Below are 21810 nucleotides of genomic sequence, written 5' to 3'. Positions count from 1 at the left end.
TACAAAGTACATTTTAAAATGTCATGAGTTAAAAGGAGTCACTCAGTTGATAAGATCATTAGTTTTTCTAAGATGATTTAGAAATAATGACATCAATATTTTAATTTCTTAGCCTTTTTTAATAATCTATTAGGAGTAAACTGAGAGAGTAGAGCTACAGAAAATTGTTGTGTTTAAATGAAAAATATTGTTTGTTTAAAAGTGCAACAAATTCTCTTTAAAACAAATGCCTATTAATAAAAACAAACCAACATTAAAATCCAGTATCATCTTTATACAAATAAATTTTTATCTTAATATTAATCTTTTATATATTCATACATAAAATCATTCAAGCTTAGATATATTATAACCCAGAAATATAGTCTAAAGAAAATGTAAACATTCTAACACTTTTAAAAATGATAAATATAAAAATCATCACCTGAAAAATTAAAGCTTAATGAAAAAGGATATGCATCTTGATAAATATTTTATAACCTTACAACAGATACTGTTAATTTTACCCAATATCCATTTCCCACACTTCCTTCTTTGACACTCAAACCACTGTTTTGTTCAAGGTAGCAATGTGTCCATCTAATAATTCCATTCCCAGCCTTCCTCACAGCTGGGTTGGTATAATGACCAGTTCTAACCAGTGAATACTGGCACAAGTCCCTGGTAAGGGCATCCCTTTCTGAGTAAAAAGGCAGGGCTTGCAAGGGCTTCTCACTCCTCTTTCCCTTTCTTCTTGCCTACACTGGGTAATGAAGCCCAAAGGACAGCAAATCTTATGACTGAGGTAAGAAAGATGAAGCATGGTAATGATGCACAAAGAATTGCCAGGAGGCATTACTGAGCCAATGTAACTGTTAGCCCTGGGCTTTTACCCCAGACGTGTGCTATACTTAGATAATTACACCTCAACCTATTTAAGGATGTCCTATGCAGGAGAACACACTTCTAATACATCCCTATGACCTAATTCTGACCCAAAGTTTTCATGTATACAGCTAAATTGGTCAGATTTTCAGATTGCATTAGATTTTTTGGACAAAACTATCTCTAATCCCAGGAATACTTCTGGTAGGCCAAACATATGAAAGTGTTGATGGGAATCAGAATAGCTGGAAAATGGCAAGACTGGTCTTAAGTAAAATAACTGATTTAAAGCAAAAAAATGATTAATATTAAAGGCAAAGGACTGGGGACTAGCAAAGACAAATTATTTCATTTAGAAATTTTTACTTATGAAACTATCACTTAATAAAGACAAAAACTATACTTCTGTTAGTAAACTAGAATTTAAAAAACTTAGAAGTGTGTATGTATATCAGAAATACTTATTATTTATTAAAGAGAAAATAAAAAATACCTTGCAATGTAGTCTATAACGTTTAAAAATCACCAAAGTAGAAAAGAGAAAATGCCTGGAGGAAAGAGTTGTACTGACATCTTAAAATCTGCTATTACCGAATAGAGGTATCGCTGGTTGAACTGTTGCATAGCTCCCTGCAGCTGATTCCGCTGAGACTGCCATTGCTCAAAGTTTCTAACAGACTCCATGGTAGGCCGCTGCCAGGTCGTTGTTCTGGTGTTATGATCCACATAATAAACTCTGCCACGATCATCAACTCTTCTTTCCCAACTACCACAAGCAAAATAAGCATTAATAAACATTAAACAAGAATGTCTTAATATTAGAAACTGGAAAGTACTGAGTTAACAGTTCACTCATATAACTTAAAAAGCAAGTGAGACATGACAACATAATTTTAAATATTGACATTCTTCAGAAAAATTCTGAACATGTAACTTGCTTTTTTTAGCTAAGTTGCCTTCCCATTCTACTACTACATGATTTCTAAGAACTATCCAAAAAAGGAGCCTAAGACTGAACAATCTTAGTATCAATCTGACTGCCCTCTCTCTTTTTCTTGTTAAGAAGTTACTGCATGCTTACTGGATAGCTAGCAATCTTGCCCCTTTAGCCACTGCCTAAGTTCAGGGCTGTAACTCAACCCTTACAGGTCTTTAACATTCCTGCTGTTATGTGGCTGCTGCACACAAGCACAGGTTCAACCGTGTCATTCTACCTAGCACAGCTCTCCAGCACAGCATAAAAATGAACCCATTCACTATTTCAGTCTCATCTTCCCTAAGATCTTTCAAGGGACCCACATGAGAGCCAAATCAACTACCTGCTGGGCCCAAATATATCATACTTTATGTTGTCATCTCTTTGAATATTCCCTTAAGACAAAATGCCCTTCCTTATTTTGCCACCAACTGGAGTTCTCCCCATTCTCCCAGGTTCAGTTAACCAACCTTAAGTCAATTTGTGCTATTAACTTATATAGCTTGTTTGAGAAACGAGACAAGCCTAGGGTTCTCCTACCCTGCCCCCATCTCAGCTCCCTTGCCAACACTTCTTCTCTGTGCCATTAAACCATACAATGATTTAAAAATCCTTTCAGCAACACATCTCACAGAAATAACATTTCTTGTTTTGAATTTTCTGGACTTTGTGTTTTATATTGGTGGACTTTAACTTACATCTGGAAGGACAGATATTCTGAGTAGCAAAGACAATAAGGAAAATATTTCAGGCACAGACACTATTTGAGGAGAATATAAGTAATTCCACTAGCTATCAGCACAATATATAAAAAAGGTTATGAAATATAAGAACACAAAGGAAAAGGATCTGTTTGTGAATTTTTGTGAAAGACAGCCTAACAGAATTTTATTTAGCATGTAATAGAAATCTTCTTATGCATTTAAGACCCTCTATCATTTTAGCCATAATGTAATATAATTTCACTTGTAGTAATCTTTTAGATTGTAACTTTGAACTACTCTAACATCTCTTATGTCATTAAATCTCATGAAATAACAAAGCTTAGATCACTATCTTTGGAGAACCATACACATACATTTTTCTCAATAGGCCTTTCATTCCTTAAAAAATAATGACAAGCACTAAATTTGGACCAAAATTCTACAATTACTCTCAGAAACTCATGCCAGTGCTTGACAATCTCTTGAGGAAGCCACTTCAGACGAACTGTAGAAGAGATACGATATAACAAATCTCCTTTACTGAAGTTGCCATTCACAAAAGTAAAGGAAGGAAATATAACATGCACAATGAAAGAATCATGTTATGTTTTAATAAATAAATTTCAGAAATCACATGTATAATAAAACACAACTGGAGATGCATAAAGATGCCACATTACCCTGGAGGTAAAGGTTGAGGCCTCTCCCATGTAGTCGTTCGAGTGTTATGATCCACATAATAAGTTCTACCATGAGGATCTTTTCTCTGTTCCCACCTTTAATAAAAATGCAAATACAAAAGTAGAAGATAATAAACTAAGACAATCTGAAAAATCATTCCGTCTTAGAATCAGGAAAATTACCGGTTTTACTTCAAAAGGTTATATATACACACATATATAAAAGTTTCTTTTCCCAATTATCAGTGTCTTTTAAGTTCTTAATTATCCATTTTTTAAAAATTTTTATTTATTTATGATAGTCACACAGAGAGAGAGAGAAGCAGAGACATAGGCAGAGGGAGAAGCAGGCTCCATGCACCGGGAGCCCAACGTGGGATTCGATCCCGGGTCTCCAGGATCACGCCCCAGGCCAAAGGCAGGCGCTAAACCGCTGCGCCACCCAGGGATCCCTATCCATTTTTTTATTAACAGTTTTGGAAACTCAGTAAATACAGTTAGCAAATGAGTATAAAGTAAAAATAAGTCTGCTTCTCCCTCTTTCTCAGCCCCTCACCCTGCTGGTGTGCTCTCTCAAATAAATAATATCTTAAAAAAAAAAATGAAAAAGACAAATTTAACCAAAAGTAGAGGAAATTTTCAGCCTAATACCACACTCAATGTTAATGAGGTAATATTCACTTTTGCCTGCAATTTCAAAAATATATCTCTAAAAGATTTTTAGAAAAAAAAAAGATTTTTAGCTGAAACTGCATTAAAGAAATATGTGGGGACACTGCTCCAAAAAATTTCTTCTATATGCAAACAGTGTCTTTTTGTGTATAACTATCTTCCTCTTGCTTCTGGTAAAACTCCTGAGTTTATGGGCATCCCAATTTCATCTTTTTCTGTTCTATCTAAAAGACTCTCAACTTCTTATTTTCCCTACTCTTGTTTTCTCCTCTGTGACTCCTGTTTCTTCTTCTCCATTCTTTCTGTAATATGGTATAGAAAAAAATGATAAATATAAAATATAAAAACCTGATTATTTCTGATGTTAGCATTCTTGTTTTCAATTGAAAGTAGAATAAATGGAAGTATTTTTCTCCCTCTTAAATAAACTCAGGAACTCAATTTAATTTGATTCCTTTCGGATTAGAGAGGCCTTTAATTATTAAGCTCTTTTTTGTTTCTTAAGAGTTACTTTTTTGAGAGATAGAGAAAGAGAAAGAATCCCAAGCAGACTTCCTGCTGTGCCTGGAGCCCAACACAGGGCTCAATCTCACCTGAGATCATGACCTGAGTGAAATCCAAGAGTTGGACACTCAACCAACTGGGTCACTCAGGCGCCCCTAAATTTTCTTACACGATGATTACACATATTAAGGCTATTGACTAAGCAAGGTACACACATACTTTTAAAAGACATGCAAAAAAAATTAATAGTTTGCTTAAGCTGCATCCAATAAACATAAGTCACAAAATGCCTCAAGAGTAGCTATGAACAAAAATGCTGAAGTACACAACTGACTCAGGATCATGTAAGTTGTCAAACTTATCTATCGCTCTCTTCCCTTTTGTGGCCATTGCTGAAGCACCGGCAGTCAAAATGAAATTCAAGCCCTTTGTGACTTTTGATTAGAGCAAGAACTAAACAAGACATTTTTTTCTCTTTTTTTTCAAACAAGACATTCCAATGCACCTTCCCACATTTGGAAGAAGATTATGTCTTCCTCTCTTTCCAAAGAGCTGAGACAGAAGTACAATGACTGATCCATGCCCATCCAAAAGGATGATGAAGTAGAGGTTGTGCAAGGACACTACAAAGGCCTGCAAGCTAGCAAAGTAGTCCAGGTTTACAGGAAGAAATATGTCATCTACACTGAACAAGTATAGTGAGTGGTACAGTGAGTGAAGGTGAATGGCACAACTGTCCATGTGGGCATTCACCCTAGCAAAGTGGTTATCACTAGACTAAAACTGGACAAAGACTGCAAAGAGATCCTTGAACATAAAGCTAAATCTCACCAAGTTCGGAAAGACAAAGGGCAAGTAGAAGGAAGAAACAAGTGAAAAGATGCAGCAATAAAATAATCATATATGACTTTATTAAATAAAAAACTGTTAAACTGAAAAACAAAATAAAACAAAACACTGTTGTATAAAATCTTACACTGCAACAGCCATGCTACCCTATACTACAAAAATTTAGGTATTTTTTTTACAAAAAAGCATTTCAGATTTTTAGATTTTATTTGCTTTTATTTTATTGCTTTTATTTTTTTTATAATAAAAAAACCCTGAATTCATCTTTTTCTGTTCTATCTCAAAGACTTTCAACCTCTTATTTTCCCCACTCTTGTTTTCTCATATTTGCTTTTACATAATAAAAATTCATGGGAAGGCAGGATTCAAATATGAAATTTTATTTTTAAAACATTTCAGGAATATTTGCAATATATATCAATCACCAATTGATATGTATGAAAGCTCAACAGCCCAAAACAAATATCTTCAAAATGTATGAAGTTTCAAGAACCTCCTGATAATGGTATTTATGCTATTTTTAGGTATTCCTGTAATCAGTCCTTGGATTTTTGTTGCAATTCTGCAGCAGAATTTCCAGGTTTCCATCCTTTTTTTACAAATACTCTTTACCATGTTTAATTTAGGTTTAATTTTTATCAAAGTTATATACATTTTCACATAGTTTTATACCTTCCTAGTTATATAGTTATACATATCTTCATACATACAGACTACGGGGCTCACTATAAAAAACAATGCCCTTACTTCATTTTCCATTCCACAAGGGCAACACTTTCAACTGTTTTCGCCAATTTTTTTAGTATTTATCTGTTTTCATATTAATAAGCTTACTTTATTATTTTATATTTAATTTCAAACAATAATATATTGATTTCTCACTGTGAAAGGTGAAGCTGTTAGTCTCCGTCCTGCAAACATATATATGCATATACACTCTCTAACACTCACCCTCTGTTGACCATTCCAAACACACACATATATTCCATGTCTTTCCCTTATAATATAAAACCCTCCTGACAACTGAGTCATGGAACCTAACATGTCTTTTGTCTCCTTTCTTCTCATTTCCTTATTTTCTATGTATTTATTAAATTCCAAATACTTTTCCAGCTGCATAAATGTTCTCTCAAACTATTCAGAGTCATCAGGTATTTATTAATCACAGTTATCTCCCAATGAGCTGCTGGTCTCGCCAGGCCAACTGGGAAGCCTGCAGCATGCCTGCCATTTTGGCCTTCCTTTCACCATCATCCTCCTGGTGATTCCTTTCATTCCATTTCCATCAAGACACCTAAGATCTGGAGCCTGTGTCTTTCACATTCAGTAGCTAATTTTAGAGAAAGACGAGTCCTGGTAGCTTCCTAAGAAAGAATACATGGGAAACAAACCTTGAAAACCAAGGATGTCTGAAAATATATTTATTCTATGCACACACTCTACAGTGTGGCTGATTATAGAAATCTATATTGTGTTTAATTTCCCTCAACTTTGAGTTGGCCTAATAACTTCTTGTGCTGATTCTGAGAACTCTAATACTATTCTGATAAGTATGAGATCTGCTTTAATTCTCTTTTAAAAATCTTTGGGAATGTTTAAATTTTTTTTTTTTGGCCCAAACATACCTAAAATTTTCACAAAACGGCATCTTAAAACATTTCATTTTCACTCATTATCCTGAGTTTTGCTCAGCCCCCCACCCCTGCTTCTTAAAAAGATTTATTTATTCATAAGAGACACAGAGAGAGAAAGAGAGAGAGAGAGTCAGAGATAATAGGCAGAGGGAGAAGCAGGCTCCCCACAGGGAGTCTGATGCGGGACTTGATCTGAGGACCCCAGGATCACACCCTGAGTCAAAGGCAGACGCTCAACCACTGAGCCACCCAGGTGTCATTGCTGAGCCCCTTTAATAAGAAAATCCATTCCTTCCCTCATGTTTGAGTTTTTATTAAGGATTTCCTCCCATTTTCTCTTTTTCTGGAACCTTTCTCATCAGAGCCTTTGAACTAATACTCTACATTTTCTATTTTATTTCTTTTATAAATCTTTTTGTTCAATTTTCTGGGTAATTTCTTTACCTTTATGAGCCAAAATTTCCACTGAATTAGATTTCTAAGAGCTCTTGGTTCTCTGAGTACTCTGTATTTACATCTCTTTCTTTTTTTTTCAATAATAAATTTTTTATTGGTGTTCAATTTGCCAACATACAGAATAACACCCAGTGCTCATCCTGTGAAGTGCCCCCTTCAGTGCCCGTCATCCATTCACCCCCATCCCCCGCCCTCCTCCCCTTCCACCACCCCTAGTTCGTTTCCCAGAGCTAGGAGTCTTCATGTTCTGTCTCCCTTTCTGATATTTCCTACCCATTTCTTCTCCCTTCCCTTCTATTCCCTTTCACTATTATTTATATTCCCTAAATGAATGAGACCATATAATGTTTGTCCTTCTCCGACTGACTTATTTCACTCAGCATAATACCCTCCAGTTTCATCCACCTCGAAGCAAATGGTGGGTATTTGTCATTTCTAATGGCTGAGGAATATTCCATTGTATACATAAACCACATCTTCTTTATCCATTCATCTTTCGATGGACACCGAGGCTCCTTCCACAGTTTGGCTATTGTGGACATTGCTGCTAGAAACAACAGGGTGCAGGTGTCCCGGCGTTTCATTGCATCTGTATCTTTGGGGTAAATCCCCAGCAGTGCAATTGCTGGGTCATAGGGCAGGTCTATTTTTAACATTTTGAGGAACCTCCACACAGTTTTCCAGAGTGGCTGCACCAGTTCACATTCCCACCAACAGTGCAAGAGGGTTCCCTTTTCACCGCATCCTCTCCAACATTTGTGGTTTCCTGCCTTGTTAATTTTCCCCATTCTCACTGGTGTGAGGTGGTATCTCATTGTGGTTTTGATTTGTATTTCCCTGATGGCAAGTGATGCAGAGCATTTTCTCATATGCGTGTTGGCCATGTCTATGTCTTCCTCTGTGAGATTTCTCTTCATGTCTTTTGACCATTTCATGATTGGATTGTTTGTTTCTTTGCAGTTGAGTTTAATAAGTTCTTTATACATCTTGGAAACTAGCCCTTTATCTGATAGGTCATTTGCAAATATCTTCTCCCATTCTGTAGGTTGTCTTTGAGTTTTGTTGACTGTATCCTTTGCTGTGCAAAAGCTTCTTATCTTGATGAAGTCCCAATAGTTCATTTTTGCTTTTGTTTCTTTTGCCTTCGTGGATGTATCTTGCAAGAAGTTACTGTGGCCGAGTTCAAAAAGGGTGTTGCCTGTGTTCTCCTCTAGGATTTTGATGGACTCTTGTCTCACATTTAGATCTTTCATCCATTTTGAGTTTATCTTTGTGTATGGTGAAAGAGAGTGGTCTAGTTTCATTCTTCTGCATGTGGATGTCCAATTTTCCCAGCGCCATTTATTGAAGAGACTTTCTTCCAATGGATAGTCTTTCCTCCTTTATCGAATATTAGTCGACCATAAAGTTCAGGGTCCACTTCTGGATTCTCTGTTCTGTTCCATTGATCTATGAGTCTGTTTTTGTGCCAGGACCACACTGTCTTGATGACCACAGCTTTGTAGTACAACCTGAAATCTGGCATTGTGATGCCCCCAGATTTGGTTTTCTTCTTTTTTAAAATTTGCCTGGCTATTCGGGGTCTTTTCTGATTCCACACAAATCTTAAAATAATTTGTTCTAACTCTCTGAAGAAAGTCCATGGTATTTTGATAGGGATTGCATTAAACGTGTAAATTGCCCTGGGTAACACTGACATTTTCACAATATTAATTTTGCCAATCCATGAGCATGGAATATTTTTCCATCTCTTTGTGTCTTCCTCAATTTCTTTCAGAAGTGTTCTGTTTTTAGGGTATAGATCCTTTACCTCTTTAGTTAGGTTTATTCCTAGGTATCTTATGCTTTTGGGTGCAATTGTAAATGGGATTGACTCCTTAATTTCTCTTTCTTCAGTCTCATTGTTAGTGTATAGAAATGCCACTGACTTCTGGGCATTGATTTTGTATCCTGCCACGCTGCCAAATTGCTGTATAAGTTCTAGCAATCTTGGGATGCAGTCTTTTGGGTTTTCTATGTAGAGTATCATATCATCGGCGAAGAGGGAGAGATTTGACTTCTTCTTTGCCAATTTGAATGCCTTTAATGTCTTTTTGTTGTCTGATTGCTGAGGCTAGGACTTCCAGTACTACGTTGAATAGCAGTGGTGAGAGTGGACATCCCTGTCTTGTTCTGATCTTAGGGGAAAGGCTCCCAGTGCTTCCCCATTGAGAATGATATTTGCTGTGGGCTTTTCGTAAATTGCTTTTAAAATATTGAGGAATGTTCCCTCTATCCCTACACTCTGAAGAGTTTTGATCAGGAATGGATGCTGTATTTTGTCAAATGCTTTCTCTGCATCTATTGAGAGGATCATATGGTTCTTGGTTTTTCTCTTGCTGATATGATGAATCACACTGATTGTTTTACGAGTGTTGAACCAGCCTTGTGTCCCGGGGATAAATCCTACTTGGTCATGGTGAATAGTTTTCTTAATGTACTGTTGGATCCTATTGGCTAGTATCTTGTTGAGAATTTTTGCATCCATGTTCATCAGGGATATTGCTCTATAATTCTCCTTTTTGGCAGGGTCTTATCTGGTTTTGGAATTAAGGTGATGCTGGACTCACAGAATGAATTTGGAAGTACTCCATCTCTTTCTATCTTTCCAAACAGCTTTAGTAGAATAGGTATTGTTTCTTCTTTAAACATTTCATAGAATTCCCCAGGGAAGCCATCTGGCCCTGGACTTTTGTGTCTTGGGAGGTTTTTGATGACTGCTTCAATTTCCTCCCTGGTTATTGGCCTGTTCAGGTTTTCTATTTCTTCCTGTTCCAGTTTTGGTAGTTTGTGGCTTTCCAGAAATGTGTCCATTTCTTCTAGATGGCCTAATTTATTGGCGTATAGCTGTTCATAATATGTTTTTAAAATCGTTTGTATTTCCTTGGTGTTGGTAGTGATCTCTCCTTTCTCATTCATGATTTTATTGAGTCTTCTCTCTCTTCTTTTTAATAAGGCTGGCTAATGGCTTATCTATCTTATTAATTCTTTCAAAGAACCAACTCCTGGTTTTGTTGATCTGTTCCACAGTTGTTCTGGTCTCGATTTCGTTGAGTTCTGCTCAAATCTTTATGAACTCTCTTCTTCTGCTGGGTGTAGGATCTATTTGCTGTTTTTTCTCTAGCTCCTTTAGGTGCAAAGTTAGCTTTTTTATTTGATTCTTTCCAGTTTTTGGATGGATGCTTGTATTGTGATGTATTTCCCCCTCAGGACTGCTTTTGCTGTATCCCAAAAAATTTGAACGGTTGTATCTTCATTCTCATTAGTTTCCATGAATCTTTTTAATTCTTCCTTAATTTCCTGGTTGACCCTTTCATCTTTTAGCAAGATGGTCCTTAATCTCCATGTGTTTGAAGTCCTTCCAAACTTCTTGTTGTGATTTAGTTCTAATTTCAAGGCATTATGGTCTGAGAATATGCAGGGGATGATCCCAATCTTTCGGTATTGGTTAAGACCTGATTTGTGACCCAGTATGTGGTCTATTCTGGAGGAAGTTCCACGTGCACTTGAGAAGAATGTGTATTCAGTGGAGTTTGGATGTAAAGTTCTGTAGATATCTGTGAAATCCATCTGGTCCAGTGTATCATTTAAAGCTCTCGTTTCTTTGGAGATGTTGTGCTTAGAAGACCTATTGAGTGTAGAAAGTGCTAGATTGAAGTCACCAAGTATAAGTGTATTATTATCTAAGAATGTCTTAATTTTGGTTATTAATTAATTGATATATTTGGCAGCTCCCACATTCGGGGCATATATATTGATGATTGTTAAGTCCTCTTGTTGGATAGATCCTTTAAGTATGATATAGTGTCCCTCTGCATCTCTCACTACAGTCTTTGGGGTAATATTTAGTTTATCTGATATAAGGATGGCTACCTCTGCTTTCTTTTGAGGACCATTTGACTGGTAAATGGTTCTCCAACTTTTTATTTTCAGGCTGTAGGTGTCCTTCTGTCTAAAATGAGTCTCTTGTAGACAGCAAATAGATGGGTCCTGCTTTTTTATCCAGTCTGAAACCCTGCACCTTTTGATGGGGTCATTAAGCCCATTCACGTTCTGAGTTACTATTGAAAGGTACGAGTTTAGTGTCATCATATCTATTCAGTCCCTGTTTTTGTGGATTGTTCCATTGGACTTCTTCTTAAAGGGGGATTTTGAGAGTCCTCCTTAAAATTTCTTGCAGAGCTGGTTTGGAGGTCACATATTCTTTCAGCTCCTGCCTGTCTTGGAAGCTCTTTATCTCTCCTTCCATTCTGAATGAGAGCCTTGCTGGATAAAGTATTCTTGGTTGCATGTTTTTCTCATTTAGGACCCTGAATATATCCTGCCAGCCCTTTCTGGCCGGCCAGGTCTCTGTGGAGAGGTCTGCTGTTACCCTAATACTCCTCCCCATAAAAGTCAGGGATTTCTTGTCTCTTGCTGCTTTAAGGATCTTCTCTTTATCTTTGGAATTTGCAAGCTTAACTATTAAATGTCGAGGTGTTGAACGGTTTTTCTTGATTTTAGGGGGGGATCTCTCTATCTCCTGGATCTGAATGCCTGTTTCCCTTCCCAGATTAGTCAAGTTTTCAGCTATGATTTGTTCAAATACATATTCTGGCCCTCTGTCCCTTTCGGCGCCCTCGGGAACCCCAATTAAACATAGGTTTTTCTTCCTCAGGCTGTCATTTATTTCCCTTAATCTATCCTAATGGTCTTTTAATTGTCTCTTTTTTCCTCAGTTTCCCTCTTTGCCATCAACTTGTCTTCTATGTCACTCACTCGTTCTTCCACTTCGTTAACCCTCGTCGTTAGGACTTCTAGTTTGGATTGCATCTCACTCAATTGATTTTTAATTTCTGCGTGATTAGATCTAAATTCTGCAGTCATGAAGTCTCTTGAGTCCTTTATGTTTTTTTCTAGAGCCACCAGTAGCTGTAAAATAATGCTTCTGAATTGGCTGACATTGAATTGTAATCCAGATTTTATAACTCTGTGGGAGAGAGGACTGTTTCTGATTCTTTTGAGGTGAGGTTTTCCTTCTAGTCATTTTGCTCAGTGCAGAGTGGCCAAAAACAAGTTGTATTGGGAAAAGGAGAAAAAGAGAGGAAAGAAAGAAGGAAAGAAAGGAGAAAAAGAAAAAAGGAAAAAGGAAGAAAAAAAGAAAAAAGAAAGTAAGGAAAAAAAGGGGTGGGGAAGCAAACAAATCAAAACGCAAAACAAACAAACAAACAAACAACACAGAGGAGTATCCTCTGATTCTGTGTACTTTAAGTCCCTTGACTTCCCCTGGAACTTTCCAGTGCTGCTTGGTCAATAATTTGTTTTTCCCCTGTCCGTCTAGCTGGTCTCTGAGGGAGGGGCCTGTTGTGCTGATTTTCAGGTGTTAGCACTTGGGGGAGCTGCTCTGCCCCCTGCCTGGTGTAGGGCTCAGTGAGTAATGTTTATCCTGTTTATCCGGTGAGGCCACTGTGAGGCTCAGTGGAGGCTGTTTACCCTGTGAGGCCCCAGGAGGAACAACCACAGTGGCGTTGGCCAGCTCTGGAGCCCTGGATTCAGCTCCCGCAGTAACTTGGCGGAACTCTCAGTCTGCAGGGGCGGGGATGCTCCGGGGGCGGGGCCCTGATCTGCTCAGCTAGGGGCAGGAGTGTCCTTGCTGTCCTGTCCCTCCTGGCTTCTGCCTGTCCCGGGGGGGAGGGCGGGGGGGGAGACCGGATTCTGGGCTGTTGCTGTGCTCCCGGGCCTGCGCTGTTGGATTCGTTCTCCCAGCCGCGCAGCCCCCTCTCCGCGGAGCCGCTGCCTGAGCCCCTACGAGCTCCCGGGGCCATGCAACCCTCTCCGCGCAGAGCCTCTTCCTCTGCTGGAGCCGCCTCCGAGCTGTTCCTGGGGCAGCGCAGCCCCCTCTGCACGGAGCCTCCGCCCGAGCCCCTCGGAGCTGCTCCCGGGTCCAGCCATATGTGCGCTACAGCCCTTTAAGGAGCTCGGTGCACTCTCCCCGGGCGCAGGTGTCTGTTAGTGTCCCAGGGAGCCTGAGGGCATCGCCGCCCTCCTGGGATCCTGCTCTAACTCCCTGCGAGAGCCTTTCTGCCCGGGGAGATTGGTGAAGCTCCTGTTTCTCCGAGATGGGGCTTTCCTGTCCTGGGGGCACTCGCGGGGCCCCTCCCCCTTGGATGCCTTTTGTTTCTTTACCCCCCCCCCCCTTCCTACCTTGATAGAAGCGTGAACTCTTCTCACTATAGCATTTCAGCTGTTCTCTCTTTAAATCTCAGGCCGAATTCGTAGATTTTCAGGATGATTTGAAGGTTTTCTAGGTAATTTGGTGGGGACAGGTAACTTGGGGACCCTACTCTTCCGCCCTCTTGCCCCTCCCCCTCTTTCGTTAAGTTTTATCTACTCTTATGTCTCTGAGCTTATTAAAACTGACTGGGACCTTAGTGTGCCTGGGTGTAGATTCTGGGATTGACTGAAGGAGCACAGAATGAGGCTATTTACTTGGAGAACAGAGACCAGTATTTTTAGTCTTTTTTAGGGTGAGGGGTTTCAATAAAAGGCAGTTCCAATCTGCATAGAAAGGTAAAATCCTATTGTCAATATTCTGGGATTTGAGTAGGTAAGAATGCTGTACGTTGGAAAACTTACTTAAAACTTTATTCACTTACTCATCTCCTAAAGGTTCACTTATGTCCCGATTTAGCACAGTCCTTGCCTTTAAGTGTGCCTGGTGTCCCCAAGTGCAGAAAACTTCCAGAGAAAACACCTGTAGGCAGGGTAGTAGTCCTAGCTGCAGGGAGGGAAATTAAGGATTCATTTCTCAAAGTGACTTTCAATCTTGCAGCTTATAGTAGTGTCATCTTCACCACCACTTCCCACTCTATCTGATGCTACCAATTCCTGACCCTTTTGGAGTGCCAATGTGGAGATCAGGCTTGTCCCCTTCCCAGGCCAGAATTTAGCTCCCCTAGGTTTGCTAGGTCAGCTCTACTCAATCATCTTCCAGATGACCACAACCTCATGAGAACCTGCATAGAAGCACCCAGCTAAGCCACTTCCAGATTCCGAATCCTCAAAAACCACTTAAGATGATATGGCTTTGTTGTTTTAACTGCTAAATTTGGGGATAATTTGTTACACAACAATAATACACAAGGAAATACTACAAAACCATTCAACTCTTGATCTCAGCCCTGGTCTTGATCTCAGGGCTGTGAGTTCAGGCCCCATGCTGGGCTCCATACTGGGTGTGGAGTCTACTTAAAATGAATAAGGCAAAATAACATATTTAGACCACAAGCTTCATGAAGGTTGAGCTTTAAGTCTGTACTGCTTATCATGTATTAACAGCAAAAAGCCCAGTGCCTGCCACAGAAGAGGTGCTTAAATAAATATTTACTAAATATTTGCTCAATGTGTGAATCTACTTGTACTGATATTGACATATGACAAAGTTTTAAAAAGCACTACTAGGTATTTAACGCAATGACTACAAAAATACTGATTTAAGGGGTGCTTGGGTGGCTGAGTCTGTTAAGCATCTTGATCTTGGTTCAGATCATGACTTCACAGATGTGAGATCAAGCCCCACATTGGGCTCCGCACTGGGCTTGAGTCTGCTTGGGATTTTCTCTCTCCTCCTCTGCCTCATCCACCACTCACATCCTAAAATTAGTAAATAAACTGATTCGAAGGGATACATGCATCTTGATGTTTATAGCAGCATTATCAACAATAACCAAATAATGGAAAGAGCCCAAATGTCCACCAAATAATGAATGGATAAAGAAAAGGTGGTATATCTACACATTGGAATATTAGTCATCAAAAACAGTGAAATCTTGCCATTTGTAACAATGTGGATGGAGCTACAGGGTATTATGCTAAGTGAAATAAGTCAGTCAGAGAAATACAAATACTACATGATGTCACTCATAGGCGGAATTTAAGAAGCCCTAAAACCTTAAAGGATTTTACTTCCCTTGAATGTGCTTGGCATTATATTGAGCATTTCATTATCTGACAAAATTAATGTGTTTTAATGAAGTGTGTTTTAATCCTCCCAACCCCCCAGATCCAAATGAGGATTCTAGCATCAACATCAGTGTATTCATGAAAGTAAATTACTTCTGTCATTTTCAGCTTAATCTTAGATAAAGAGACAAATGAGTGGAAGGGCAGTATTATCACGTACTTAGTCTTAAAAATAGGTGGTTACTGACCGTTAATATTCCCCTTTTGTCAGCAACTCTACTGCCATGTATTGCTAGTCTTTACTCATACCTGTCATGAGTTCACATAAGTGAACCTTTAGGAGATGATGTCATGGTTCCAGTAGATTAAAGTTACTGTTACTACCAAAATTCTACCAATTAACTGACAAATAGTTCATTTTTAAAGGAGTTTATTCCATTTTTATTCTGACAAGCTTTGAAAATTTTTTCTCTTTCCAAATTGAGATTTTTTTTTCCTAAAAAATCAAACAAACTTTTGGCTTTTATTGTTTTTTTATGTTTTGCCAAGCATGTTCCTTGGCCCAAAAACTGAGGAAGAAAAGTTTAATTACTCTTTTTTAGTTTAAATAAGTTAAATCATTTATAATAATCAGTGGTAACAATTTAGTAACACTTAATAGATTAAAGGTTGCATTATTTATACTTGGGGTTTTTTTTCTAACTATTTTGTTTTTGTACTTTTAAACCATGGGGGAAGTATCACTGGTCTGTCAAGAAATAGCAGTAATTATTACTGAGTTAGATAAGTCCAGTGGACCAGTCATTTCTTGTACAAATAAAACTGGTGGTACTAATATGTATCCAGAGCAATTTGAATTGTCAACTTCATTTTCTATTAATAGCACTATATAATGACACACATAAAATCATATAGTTGACTTCTGGTAAAAAAAAAAAAAAAGAAACAAAACAGATGAACACAGTCGGGGGGAAAAAAAACAGGCAAACCAGAAAACACTCCCAACTTCAGAGAACAAACTGATAATTACTAGAGTGGAAGATGGGGAGAAAGGGGAGAAAATGAGGTGGATGGATTAAATGGCTGATGGGCGTTAAAAGGGCACTTGTGATTAGCACTGGGTGTTATATTTACATGATGAATCACTACATTCTCACCTGAAACTAATTATACTGTATGTTAACTAACTGGAACTTAAATAAAAACTTGAAAAATAATTTAAAAAAAAGATAAAAAGCGATTGAAAAACACTGTGTAGAGTATGATCCCATTTTCTTAAAATTATTCTATAGGTGCATCCAAAACAGTAATTTATATAGCTACTCGGTAACCTCTTCACCTGCTTCTATCTTTCCTCAAAAAACCTGTCACTATTTGGCATTACTGCAGAGGTTGTGTATGCAAGGCCCCAGCTGGTCAGCCTGCTGTTACACATACTTCACAGCAGCAGAATCTTGGGCTCCCTTGATCCTCTGAACACCCAGGGCCTAGAATAAACTCTGACACAAAGAAACTCTTATATATTTACTGGTGGAACAATATATAGACACAATCTCTGAGTGTTTTTGTCTTACGTATGTTTTACTTGGTCATGTCTTAGCTTGCGATCAGAAACACATTACATTATTAGGGGAAAAAAATAAACATACCCAAGTATTTCATCTATATAATGGGCTATGAAACCTTGTTCTAGTTTTATCTCAGGTAAGCTGCAAATATTCCCAATTTAACATTCATGAATATTTATTCAGCAGGCCCTCATGTTCTAAGCATAACGCAAGCCATTGATTCTTTGTTTTAAAGGGGGGAGGGGCAGAGGGAGATGGAACCTTAGGCAGGTTCCACAACCAGCATGGAGCCCAAAGCTGGGCTCAATCTCAAGACCCTGAGATCATCACGTGAACTAAAATCAAGATTCAGATGCTTAACTGACTGAGCCACCCAGGCACGCTGGCCACTTGTTCTTAATTTTTCCAAAACAGGGGTTCATTTTTAAATTCCAGTGTTTTTGCTATCAGATTTTACCTCTCTCCCTACTTTTTCTGTAAAGTACCAAATAGTAAATATTTTGGCTGTATGGGTGAAAAGGCAAAATCAGTAATACCATGTAGGTATTTATATAGTAAGAACAAAAAGTCCTGTCATGCCCCACACCTCATTTTCCTAGCAGCTGGTCCAAGGGGAGGCAACTTGCTAAGCTGTCACTCCCAAAGTGAGATTCTACCTTTTGAGGCAGGACAGCTGCTACAAGTGAATCCCCAATGTGTACGTGGTGCCCAAGGCCTTCTGTAGCAATGACAGAGGAAGGTACTGGTACAGGGGAAGGGGTTGTGCAGAGCAAAGCATGATGCTCTGGATTGGTCTGGGTGACTCACAGCGGTAGCCAGCTAGAGCTGTACCCATGAGTTCTACAGAAGTGGTGGGCTAGAACTGGCAAGAGATCAGAATATCCCAGTGGCGGAAATTCATGAATACTTCCCTATACGTACAAATTACCTGGCCAAATGATGAAATTTCACATGAATTCTTTAATTTCATGGATATAAGTGCTAATTTATAACTGCCACACATCACTTTAACCATAATACTCTCCTTTCTAGTATTTAGGTTTTAGTCTCTCTAGGACATTTTATATAAATTTTCACAACTTACTATTGAACGAAGATCTTGCTTTAAAAACAGTAAATGTGGAAAAATTTGGTGAAATATATTACAATAAAAATAAAAGAATTTAGGGCAGCCTGGGTGGCTCAGCGGTTTAGCACCACCTTCAGCCCAGGGTGTGATCCTGGAGACCCGGGATCAAGTCCCACATCAGGCTCCCTGCATGGAGCCTGCTTCTCCCTCTGCCTATGTCTCTGCCTCTCTCTCTGTGTGTGCATGTCTCTCATGAATAACTAAATAAAATCTTTTAAAAATAAAAAATAAAAGAATTTAGTTACTAAATGAATAACTACTGGTTTCAAAACTTGGATAATGGGATAGATAGTAAGACTTGCCTTCTCCTAAACCACAATGAATGGTTACCTCATTCTCTCCTGTACTACTAACCTCTATGTCCACGAACTCTTGCCCATCAGAAACTCACTAACCATTAAGTCTCTCCCATTTTATAAAACAAAAACTAATCCTCAGTTTTGTATCTCCTCTTAGGCATTTCTACCAACCAAATATTCCTTTCTCTGTGTGTTCACAGGTAAAAAGTTTTATATACCAGCTCTCTTTAAAAGTTTTCTAAACATATCTACTCCACCCATTCATTCACTCTATCACACAGCATTCTGAATACAGCTCCATTTCCCAGGAACTGCTTTGTCAAAGGTCAACAATAAATAATCTCTTTGTTGTTAAATTCAAGCAGTGCCTTTCAGTTCTTTTCTTACTTGAATTTTTTAGTAGTTTTTGACTTTGTTAACCATTTCCTCAGAAGGTTTTTACAAGCTAGAACCTTTGCCCAGTTGCTTACTCACTCAAAATCATTTAATCGAGCACTACTTCACTTACTTAACAAATATTTATTGAGTGCCTGCTATGTAGCAGACACAGTTTTGGGCATCAGAATATAGAAATGGACAAAATAAAGCCCTTTCCAGTCCAGTGGAGAGAAAACTGACAAGACACAAATACATGTCACGTGGTGATCTAAATGTTATAAAGAAAAATAATATAAGTTATGCTGATTAGAAGAACCCTACTCAAAAGTGTTCATACTGATTCCATTTATATTAAGTTCTGTAACAGGGAAAACTGACCTAAAATCTATAGTGGAAAAAAATCAGGACAGTGACTGACTGAAAAAGGTACTTAGAGAACTTTCTGGGGTGATAATAATATTTAGTATCTTGATAAGGGTGTGGGTTAACCCATGTATGCATTTGTCAAAACTCATCAAAATAGTGTCTTATGCATTTCCTTCTATGTAAATTTTACCTAGAAAACTTTAAGTAAATATTGAACTCTAATGATATGCAAGCTCAAGTACTGAAGGTCAAAATGTACTGATGTCTGCAACCCACTAAAATGCATTTAAAAATTAGATGGAGAGATGCCTGGGTGGCTCAGGGGTTTAGCGCTGGCCCTTGGCCCAAGGCGTGATCCTGGAGTCCTGGGATCAAGTCCCATGTCGGGCTCCATGCATGGAGCCTGCTTCTCCCTCTGCCTGTGTCTCTGCCTCTCTCATTTTCTCTCTCTCTCTCCTCTGTCTCTCTCTGTCTCTCATAAATAAATAAATTAAAAAAAACTTTTAAAAGAATAAAATAAACATAAAAGTTAGATGGATAGAGAGATGAAGAGACAGGAGATCAGCAAACAGTAAAATGTCAATTACAAAATCTAGTGGTACATATAGGTGTGTTCACTGTCAAATTCTTCTAATTTTCAGGCATGTTTGTAAATTTTCCTAGCAAAAGGCTGGAGAAAAATAAGGCAGGGTCAGGGGATGGATGCAGAGGGGCCTGATTTAAACAGGGGGAACCAGAAAAGGCCTCTGGAGTAAGCTAACATTTGAGCAGAGACCTGAATGAGTCATGCAGGTATCAGAGGAGTAACATTCCACACGAAAGTCTAGGCAAATGCAAAGGTCTCTGGGTGAGATAAGGCTTGGCCTAATACTCAAATGTCCTCTCCAGACTGGAATACTCTTCTCTCAGAACACTTGTGATTCCAGGCACTGTGATTCCACTAGTAGTTAGCTAAATAACTGAGCAAGTTACAAAGACAGGAAACATAGGAACTAAGAAACTTCTGAGGAAAGAGAGAGAAGATAATGTAAATTTGAAAACTGCTAACTCAGACAGTTACACAAAGAGAGTACTGCCTAAGCCAGAAGAATCAACTTTGGTTCCACTGTTCTATCCTTCAACCACCTCACAACTAATTACCAGGACACATCTTTTTTTTTTTTTTTTTTAAAGATTTTATTTATTTATTCATGAGACACACACACACAGAGTCAGAGAGGCAGAGACACAGGCAGAGTCGGGAGAAGCAGGTTCCATGCAGGGAGCCTGATGTGGGGCTCGATCCCAGAACTCCGGGATCATGTCCTGAGCCAAAGGCAGATGCTCAACTGCTGAGCCACCAGGCGTCCCGACCAGGACACATCTTATCATCACTCCAAGAGAACAGCATCCACCTTAGTGCTGGCTATTTTTTCATCTGGATTAGTAACTTCTAAACTTTTCTTTTTTTTTAATATTTATTTATTTATGATAGACATAGAGAAAGAGAGAGGCAGATACACAGGAGGAGAGAGAAGCAGGCTCCATGCACCGGGAGCCCGACGTGGGATTCGATCCCGGGTCTCCAGGATCGCGCCCTGGGCCAAAGGCAGGCGCCAAACCGCTGAGCCACCCAGGGATCCCCAGACTTTTCTTTTTTAAAAGCATCTTTTCTTTTAAAATCAAAAGAAATAATCTTTTAATGATTTTATTTGAGAGAGAGAGAGAAAGACAATGAGAGAGAGAGTGCACGAGCTGGAGTGAGGAGCAGAGGGAGAAGGAAAAGCAGACTCTACACTGAGCAAAGAGCCCTACAAGGGGCTCAATCCCAGAATCCTGAGATCATGACTTGAGCTGAAAACAAGAGTGGGACACTTAACTGACTGTGCCACCCAGGAGCCCCTGCTTCTAAACTTTTTTTGATGACAGCTACAGAATAAGAAATGTGGTTTACATAAACATCTCTTTATGTACTAGATTGCTATTTACAGAGATTTTATATACACAAACACCCACCAGAAAAATAAACTTTCTGGAAACGACGTTTACTCTCACTACAACTGACAGTCTTCAGTATTTTCTATTCCAGCCAATACTGATTTATTTCAATTATATGTTTCAAATGCTGGTCACAATCTACAAATGAGGTGCAAACTTGCAATCTGAAAATCACTTATCCAGGTTACTACAAAAGTCTCCTAACACAAACATCATATCTGGTGGCTACAGGCATGCTGAAGCATTTATTTGGCCCCATAGAATTAAGTTTATGTTCTTACTACCATTTTAAATCATAATGGCTGCTTCTCTCATTTATAAACCAGTTTGTTTGCTATCCTGTCTCCTTGACTCCTACTCTGTCTACACCACAGTTAGAATGAATGACCTAACTAAAATGCAAACAGGGCTATACTACGATCCTGCTTAAAAGTCATTAATGTTTATTCATGGTTTTCAGGAAAATACTCCCACACTCTCAGAAAACTATACAAAATTCTTCATAGGACTGTTTAGTCTTCAGTACATATGTCAATTCCTCAAATGCTGAACTCAAGCTGTAACAAAATACGATTTCCTGAGTTCCACTTACACATTTTTATGGATGCTAGAAATCTGAACATGCAGTTGGCTCTACTGAGAATGAAGCCTTCCTTCTACCACTAGTGGCTACATTATTGCTCTACTAACTCCTAACCCTCTTTTAGAAATCTGTGTAAGGATCATCTCCTTCAGAAAGTATTTTCTGATCTTCTGATCTCAATAGTGTAGGCT

General features: G+C 38.6%; 1 protein-coding gene and 1 pseudogene across 8 annotated transcripts in view; one reads left to right on the top strand and one right to left on the bottom strand.

The window, feature by feature from the left end:
- WWP1 (WW domain containing E3 ubiquitin protein ligase 1) overlaps nt 1–21810 on the bottom strand; it is a 117115-nt gene that overhangs the window by 34075 nt on the left and 61230 nt on the right. For all 8 annotated transcript variants that reach the window (XM_049103865.1, XM_049103866.1, XM_049103868.1 and 5 more), the window contains 2 exons: nt 3225–3320; nt 1456–1630 (listed from right to left, as the gene is read on the bottom strand). In XM_049103865.1, coding sequence (XP_048959822.1) covers nt 1456–1630; nt 3225–3320 — 271 coding nt within the window. The remainder of the gene's footprint in view (nt 1–1455; nt 1631–3224; nt 3321–21810) is intronic.
- On the top strand, nt 4813–5292 carry LOC118352807 (60S ribosomal protein L26-like; annotated as a pseudogene).

The sequence above is a fragment of the Canis lupus genome, chromosome 29 (assembly GCF_003254725.2).
Source record: "Canis lupus dingo isolate Sandy chromosome 29, ASM325472v2, whole genome shotgun sequence".
NCBI lineage: Eukaryota > Metazoa > Chordata > Mammalia > Carnivora > Canidae > Canis > Canis lupus.
This window is presented reverse-complemented; position numbering and strand designations above follow the sequence as displayed.